General features: G+C 39.8%; 1 protein-coding gene across 1 annotated transcript; it reads left to right on the top strand.

Moving 5' to 3' along the window:
- The first annotated feature begins 5,210 nt into the window (after positions 1-5,210).
- Positions 5,211-8,111, top strand: tescb (tescalcin b). Its single transcript, XM_076758218.1, has 8 exons — positions 5,211-5,481; positions 6,199-6,268; positions 6,499-6,579; positions 6,674-6,813; positions 6,908-6,969; positions 7,114-7,221; positions 7,312-7,359; positions 7,549-8,111. The coding sequence occupies exons 1-8, from the start codon at positions 5,418-5,420 to the stop codon at positions 7,624-7,626; spliced, it is 651 nt and encodes a 216-aa protein (XP_076614333.1). The 5' UTR covers positions 5,211-5,417; the 3' UTR covers positions 7,627-8,111.
- Positions 8,112-8,924: the final 813 nt, after the last annotated feature.

Raw genomic sequence — 8,924 nt, 5'->3', positions numbered from 1 at the left:
CTTTTTTTTTCCAGACCCATTTATAATAGTGTGTAGCATGACTTAGAAATCTGAAGTGACCATTTGTAAATTTGTCATGTACTCATTTGGAGACGAGAAAACAACATATGAAGCAACACAAGTTATCATGAGAAGATTCAGTAATGCTTTATGTCTCTTTCTTTAGCATTTAGAAGTAGCATGCAATTATTAAAGAAATGTTTTTAGCAGTATAATGCATTTGTATGCAACTATGAGGTCTTGTTAAAGTGTTTATTAAGGCTTATGTTTTACTATTATCTGTTTTTAGACCAGCATTCACTTATGGTTGCCCACAGAGGAGCTATTGTTCTTGACAAATACATTAATAAGTGCTTACATCTGCTTAGAATTACATTAGTGTGTTAAACCTATTGTTAAATGATTAAATGTTTATGTTCTCTTCATGAATGCTCAATAGTGTTCCTTTATTTTGGCATTCAGAATGAGTGTATAAGCACTTAAAGGGTTGCTGAAGATTATTAATGAGCTTTTGCCTCTGAAAAGTAAAGGTTTCATCAATCTTAAAGTGTGTGTGTGTGCTGCCATCTTACAGTTATGAGACACTCTCATCGAGAGAGAAATAAAAGTATTGCAGTTTGTGGTTTTCAGGTTGTGAATGAAATCATTCAGCAGGAATTGGTTTCCTGTTTGTTGAACGAGGTAATGGATCAAAAGCCATCACACAAACTTCATAAGTAACCAAATTACAACAATAGGGGAAAAAAATGGCCTTTTGATGTTAATACAAAAGCTTGTCTGTTTGAATTTCTGTCATCAGCTGCTCAGAAAGCAGCAGAGGAAGAATATTTCAATTCCATTAAACTGCTGATAATTATTCGCCTTAAGCAGAGATTCCATCAGAAATTCAGCCTTACCTGGTTTATTTTGAGTCTTTTTGTTTGAGCACAGGCAGCCTGCCAATTTCTTATGAATCTCACAACCCACATGGCCCGATGTGCGTGCGTGCGTGTGTGTGTGTGTGTGTGTGCGCGCGTGTGTCATTGAAGAAAGAGATGAGTGCGAACGTGGGGATGAAGGGAGTGTGTTGCACATGTGTCTTGCGTATGTCTGTTCGGTGAAAGGGGGAGGCAGACAGGTGAAAAGAGAGATGGAGAAAGAGCGAGACATGTCGCAGCACCCTCAGGACGTCTCTTCTTTCTGAGCAGCTGTTGTCTGAGAGCTGGAGGCAGCACTGCGGCGCCCTGTCAACTCCTTCTCCCACAGAAGCCCCCGTGCATGCAAAGCAGGCTCAGGCTGCCCTCTCTCCTTGGCCACGCTTTTCCGCCCCTTTTTGTCTCCGTATATAACAAACACCCCCTTATTTTCTCCCCCTCTCTCTCTCTGAAGCAGAGTCTTTATTCAAATCAATTTCAAGCCATCAAACGTGGTGTGCTCTGTAATAGTTACGCACACAAACACAACACGCGAGCGAGCGAGACAATTTCACGAGGAAGAACATTTCAAGGGCAGGTTGTGATAAAGAAAAGAAAATGTATTGTGGTTTTTTTTTTTTTTTTTTTCTTTACAGACCACATTGATTGTGCAACACGAGATGCATAAATTCTCCCACACGGGGAAAATAAATGAAATATTCTGTGCGCTCTGATGTCGCAGGTCAGTGGCTTATATATAAATAAACCATTTAAAACTGTTTTTCAGCTTCATTGCTTTTCATTGACATTAGTTGGACGGGTTGTTCGTTTTTTAAATGGCATAGTATTAACAAAACAGACCAAATCTAAATATACTATGTACTATATCTGTAAAAAATCTACTATAGTTATTTAAATTTCATTGTATATACTGTTTATTGGCTCATCATTCTTTGTATATATTGTTTATTTTGTATTTTTTGCACTACTTAACTTATTGTTCAGTCTTTTTTTTTTTTGTCCTCATATGTCTTTTTCCCCATGCTTGGCCAATAAAGCCGATTCTGATTCTGATTATTGCAAGGCAAGGCTAGATTGTCAACTTGGGAAAGTGAGCATCTTTCCTGGGGTTCTGGTCCCTTAGCTGGCCCTAAAAGTCCTATAACTTCAAGTAGTTAATGCAATTTGATGCATTTCAAATCTCTGTAGGAATCTGCACCACCAAAGTTCAATGTCAGCTGAGGTCAGGGACCACATGGGGCCGAGTACTGTTCCAGCATGGCAGTAATGGTTGGTTTTTGGTCTTCTGGGTATTAGAGTGTGGATGACAGTGGTGGAAGAGGTGTTCAGCTCCTTTACTAAAGTAAATGTACCAATACCACACTGTGGAAATACTACAATACAATATATGTACATGTGTATGTTGCATTTTACTGCTGTACATGCTTAAGGTTGAGTTAATGCAATGCATCATACTATCAGATTGTAATCCTTGAGTTTATCAGAAAAAAAAAAAAAATTCAGAACCACCACATTTGGAGATACATGGTTTTCACTGGACAGGAAGAGTATTTCGAATTGAAATCTAAACAGTAACTAAACTGTAGACAGGATGCTGTAAAATACCCAAATACTTAATCCAGACATAGTGGAAAGACTAATGTTTTGACACAGTCACATAATATTGGTGCAGATGATGATGATGATGATGATGTCCTGAAGGGGGACAAAATGAACCAATCATCTGAAGAGTATAACTTACAGTTGCCCACAACGTTCTATTACTGCACCCTTACTAGTGATTATAATGGGGCATGCAGACATCTTGACAGCCTGTCTTGAAGGAGACATGAATTCTATGCATTTACACAGTGATATTATACACACACACACATCTCACTTCAAGAGAAATGTAGCTTGAATTGTTTTTGGCCCATTTTCTGAAACCAGCCTGGGGAATGGCGTCTAGATGAATACACAAAGAGGTGGCCTCCAATTTGCATCGCTGTCAGTTAACTTGTCCAACAGAGAGAAGAAGGTTAAGAAACGAGCTGTTTTTTTCTTTCAGACTATTCAGGGCTCTTTCTGTTGTCCTTACACTGCCTGTTGATTCACCATTAGCGGTGACAGCCATTGCTCATAACTGGAGGACAACAGCTACAGACGCCGGGGCTCAACAGCTTTGGAAACAGCTGCGGAACAGAGCAGGTTGGGATCAGCTAATTACAGTTTAATAAAGACCTGCACGATGTCTGACGGTACATAATCTGTTGATAGAATACTGACAGTGAGTACAACGTGTTCATCAATACCTTCAACTCAATTCACGTAAAGAGAGACATACTCTCAAGTGACTGGGAATAAACAGTGTTAATGCACACACACACACGCACACACACACACACACACACACACACACACACACACACACCAGATGCATTTATTACCCGTGCTCTGATGACAACCAAACTGAGATCGTGACATCTCTCTACAATCACAAACTGGTGTTACATAGTTGGCGAAATGCTGCCACCACGTGGTGCGTCTTAGTACTGCATTGTTTCAATCAATGACACATATTAATGACATATGTTGCTTCACTGATGATACATGCTGTCACATTGTGCATGTGGACATGTTTCTTTCAGAGCTTGGAAATCAAAGCCAGCGTGACAATCGTCATTGAAGGTTTCCAAACATTCTGCAGGGGCTGAAATACAAAATCAAATAAGTAAGAGAATAAACAGTTTGCACAAATACTGAGTTAACTCATCAAGGTCACATAAATGGCCTCAGGTGATTTTTATTTTGCATTATTTGACACGAGGAAAACATTGCAGCTCATTTTGTTTCCTCATTCAAGTGTAACACTCCTGATGGTTTAAACCAATTGCTACCAACCAGCAGCATTTTTCTGCCCGAGGCTTTAATTCTTTAATAATTACAGTCCCACAATTTTCTTTGTTGCAAGTGTCATTTTAAAAAGTGAGCTACTTGGGTGGGTTTGTAGGTGCAGGTTGTCAAGTTTAGATCAGGAGGTTTTGACAACATGCTCACTCATGAATGGAGGGTGACAACTTCAAACTTATTCTTGGTGAAATGCAGTGGAGATGACGTTCAGTTGTGGATTCTAACGACCACAAACATTTCAACATACAGTTCAAGATTCAGGAAGTCACCGTTATGTCAGTCTGACAACACAGACTACAATGAACATAGCACGACATTTGACCTGCTTCATGTTGTAGCTGTTCTTGAGGCCAAGAATGACCTTTGAAGCTCAATCTTTCGGCGAGCATGGATGAGGCAGTCCTTGAACTACTCAGCAAAAAAACAAAATATATTTGATCATCTGCATTTGTTAAACAAGTGGCAAACTCAGCCACCTGCTGCTGAAGATCAAGTGAAGTACTTTTACTTGCTCTGGAACAGATGCTAACTCTATGCGCATTTATCTATCAGAGTACCACAATTTCAAGTTCATAGAAATATTGTTTATGTCGTTTACATCATTTTCTATTATCCAGTCATTCAACTTAACATGCTTGAAAAAAATACGAGTTGAAACAGGTTGGTCCACCTGTGGAACTGTCAGGGTTAAACAGGTTAAAGCAGTAAGTTGGGCACGTCATGATTCATGGTGAGGCAAGCCCATGTGTACAATATCTCTGCTGTATTTTGTCCGATTTTAGCTTTTTTTTTTTCCTGCTAAACTGCAGTATTAAGTGTTTCTTTGTGAGCTGAGAAAATTCTCCAACATTCTCCCTCTTGGATCAGCTGGAAAATGCATCGACACAAAGCTGAAAACAGTTCAGACTTTTTGGTTCTCACACTTCACACGATGATCTTAAATATGATGCATTGCTGTAGATTAAACTAGACAACAGTTTAAGTAGTTAAACTAAGCTCAACCTTCAACATCTACAGCAGTAAAATACAACACACACATTGATGCAGCAGTAATATCCAACCCAAAAACATCAGATATGATAGTGAAACATTATTTTTCTGCAGAATGAATGCCTTTACTTCTGATACTTGAAGTGCATTTGCTGAAATACTTAGATACCTTTATTTTTGAATGCAGTACTTTCACTTCACTCTGGTGTTATTTCTACTTCTACTTAAATTTCTGGACCTTTCCTCCTCCCTTTGCAGCCTCCCTGCATGCACCGCAGCAGTAAACAAACAGGCCTCAGTCAACGCACTGAAAATCTAAATGAATAAAAGTGTGGATCAATAATTCAGACTGCAGCCTGTTGTTCCTAAATCCGTGTCGTCATCAGGACGGTAGTTGCGGAAGTAGGCTGCGCAGTTGGCGGAGGATGAGACCTGCCTGGCGACCGCGCGGGGAGGAGAGGTGTGGGCTCGGGGTCTGTCACACAAAGCGCTCAGGTGGAGATGGATGATCCTGAAACGTGACCGCCCGAGATCCCTTTCTATCCCAACAGTTTCGCCTCATTTCAGACCTGTCCTGGGTCCCGTCAAAGTCTGGAGTGGATAGGGAGGAGCTTTTCTTGAGGTATGGGTGCACTACAGTCCATACCTGATCAAGCAGATTACGCTGATCTGGCGGAGAAGACCGGCTGTGAGTAGTCATTATTATTGTTTGCGTCGGTGTCATAAGCGCTTCTGTTTTTTAAAGACATGTAGGAGGTGTGAAAAGATGAGATCACTGCACCGGAAATATGATTATAGTTCAGTCCAATTTTGATTCAGTCAAATCTTAAAGGGGAAATCCGGCCATTTTAACGTCATGTCCAACATAAGCAGAGAGATGATCAATATTTGTCTTTAGTATATCATTACACCATGTCTGTGTGTAAGGAAAACCGGTCTGTTTGGTGCAGCAGTGATGAATAATTTACACTGCAAGACCATGGAAATGTAACTTTACCCAGTTCACAGAAGGAGGGACTGTTAATAATAGATCAGACACTGTATTGAAAGTTGGGACAAAACAGTTAAAGAGAAGTGAAATCTAACAATACAACAGCTGCTTTAATTCACCTGTGGCCTCTTATGGAGGAGGTGATGCTTGCAGGGTGACACACACAACAAGTGTTTTGCATGAAATATGAATATCCAAATGTGCTGCCTTGAAAGCATCAAGTCCAACCTGTGAGGTGATAAAGAGCTGTTTCCTGTTTGAATCCCAACAAACGACTCACTCATTTAAATGTCAAAATGGTAAAAATATCTAACTGAGTTTTACGTGTCATCTTTGTGTCTCTGTGTTTTTGGAGGTATTTGGGCTGTTTAAGCACTCACAAGAATTAACTTTTGTCCTTTTCTCTGTTCTCAGTTTCATTTGAGCAGATCAGAGTCCTACACAAAAGATTCAAGCAGTTGAGCCACAATGAGGAAACTCTGCGGTAAGTTAGATTTTTAGGATTTTTAAGTAATCAATGTGAATTCTTCAGTGCCATACTCAGATTCCTTTTTTTGTAATTTATATTTCATTACTTTTCTTTCTTTACCATCTTTCTTTAGAACCACAAACCTGCTGAACAGGCTTTATGTTGGTTTATACAGCAGGCAACCTGTTGTTATGTATTGTGTGACACTACGTGCCACTCCTTAAAATCCTTTTTTCCACGCTCAGGAGAGATCACTTCAACAAAATCCCAGATCTAGCATGCAACCCCATCCGTTCACAGATCATCGAGGCCTTCTTTGACAGAAGGTACAGTTGAACTTGCTCTTGTTCCTTGGGTGCACAAATGTAACATGGGGTGGGATGAAATGTCAGACTTCGATCTTTCTGTGTATGTCTTCAGAAACTTCCGTCAGAATGGTGAGGGTGCGGTCGAGGAGATCGGCTTTGAGGAGTTCCTGGTGGTCATGTCCCATTTCAGGCCCCCGTCGCTGCACATGACGGACGAGCAGCGTGAGAGCGTCAGGAGGGAGAAGCTGAGATGTGTGTCTTCAAATCAAATCACACCGTCACATGCTTGACATAATCTGTGGCTGATGCACAGCTGTTACACTGATAACTGTGCTTTTCTCTGCAGTTTTATTCAACATGCATGACACAGACAACGATGGGACGATCACCCTGGAGGAGTACAGACACGTAAGCTTCAGCTAAGAGTCAGCTGTCAGCTAATGAGGGAAGGGAGGAGGCATTTCTTTTCCTCCAGCCTTCTGGGATCAGGGGTTTAAGTCTTGCAGTGACTGTAGTAAAAGTATTTTATTGAAACTTCTCACATCTGTGCAGGTGGTGGAGGAGCTGTTATCTCTCAGCGGGGCACTGGGGAAGGACACAGCCAAAAGCATTGCTGATGCAGCCATGTTGGAGGTGGCCAGTATTTCAATGGGCCACATGGTATGTAAAGCTGCAGTATGTCAAGATAACATTCAGTAGGATTCACCGTGTGTCTGCACAACGTCGTTAACTTCACTTTTTCACATGCAGGAACCTGATGAATTCTACGAGGGAATCACATTTGAGCATTTCCTGAAGGTTAGTGCACAGAATGCACACTAAAATCACTTTCATTAAGATGTGTGACTATAGTTAATACGGATTATATTGAGTGAAATAGCAGAAGTTTAGTTTTGCAAAATCTCAAATAAAAAGTCAACCACACCACTTTCACACTGACATTATCAGCAAAATACATTTTAAACAATCTAAAACTCTCTTTTTTAGTTGCTGAATGGCTTTGAAATTGAATCAAGAATGAACATCCGCTTTCTGAAAATGGACACAACAACCTTATGCAAGTGAGGTTGGTACACTAAACTGCGCAGTGACTCCAGGAGGATTCACCGTCATGGTTCCACTCTGACACCGGTTTGTCGCTTGCATTGAATATATGCCTTACTCATGTTTGAATAACTATGCAAATTCAAAGACTATATGCATACTGCGGTTGTATTAGTAATTTCTTGACTGGAAGCAATAATATGAGATAATCAGTCAAATAACAATCAGCCTGTTAGTAGTTTGACAAAGCAATAATAGCAATAAGCAATAAGAAGACAGAATGACTGTGCATGCAAATATGGAGGCTTAAAGAACCTTTGAAAATATTAATGCCATAAATCAGTAACTCTAAATAATCAGGGACATAGAGTTTGTCTTTTAATATATCTAGATGTGTCTAATAATAGTAATGCGATAGCTTGAAATGCCTTTTATTCATGTTACAAGTGTGACACTTGGTGCATGCTCTGCACACTACATTTGCACAATAAAAGACCCCGTGAAACAGCTCCGACTTCAGTTCGTGATGTGTATTCCTGATAAAAAGGAAATGGGAGTGCTGTCATGCAAGATTAAATGCCTAAAGGCAGTATCTGCTTGTTTAAGAAGGGCGGGCGAGATAAGTCATAAACTTAAATTATTTTAATTAAATCCATGTTAGCTGCATTCTGCTTTGCTTTAGAGAGATCGTGATATTCTTTATTTAAAAACACACCCATGATGATTAGTCTGAGAGACATTTTCATAAAGTTTGAACCATCAACTAAAGACTGAGCAGATCACTCCAGACTTTAATCAGAAAAATCCATATCCTGAGAGACTGCATGACTCAAGGAGATAACTTTTGTTAAATGAGAGCAGAAGTCACAACACCAGCTTTGTTTAATATTGGTTTTATGAACAGCTCAACTCTTTCTTAGCTTCAGTCTTAGCCTTCAACAGACCGTAAAATCTTGACAGAGTGTCATTGGTCGTCAAAAGTTTTACCCTTGCAATCACAGAGCCTCTGTATTACAACATCATTTAGTAACTTAAATAACTTTTGCTAACTTTATATCAGAAATTAAAGTTTTAAGATAAAGCTAATCCCTTAATGAGAGTCTTTTTGGTGTGACTTTTGTTGGCAATGCGCACATTTATTAGCCACAGCATCGTTGTCAAGAACAGAAGTCTTGTGTAAACCTTCCAAAAACACTTTAAATCTTTCACAGCGAAGTGGGGAAACAAAGGAAAAAATCAATATGAAAGCAATGCAAGAATAACATGCAAGCAGATTAGAAATAGGAAGTCAGAAGCGTCCTGATGGTGGGGTGGTTACA

Source organism: Chaetodon auriga, chromosome 19 (assembly GCF_051107435.1).
Source record: "Chaetodon auriga isolate fChaAug3 chromosome 19, fChaAug3.hap1, whole genome shotgun sequence".
NCBI lineage: Eukaryota > Metazoa > Chordata > Actinopteri > Chaetodontiformes > Chaetodontidae > Chaetodon > Chaetodon auriga.
This window is presented reverse-complemented; position numbering and strand designations above follow the sequence as displayed.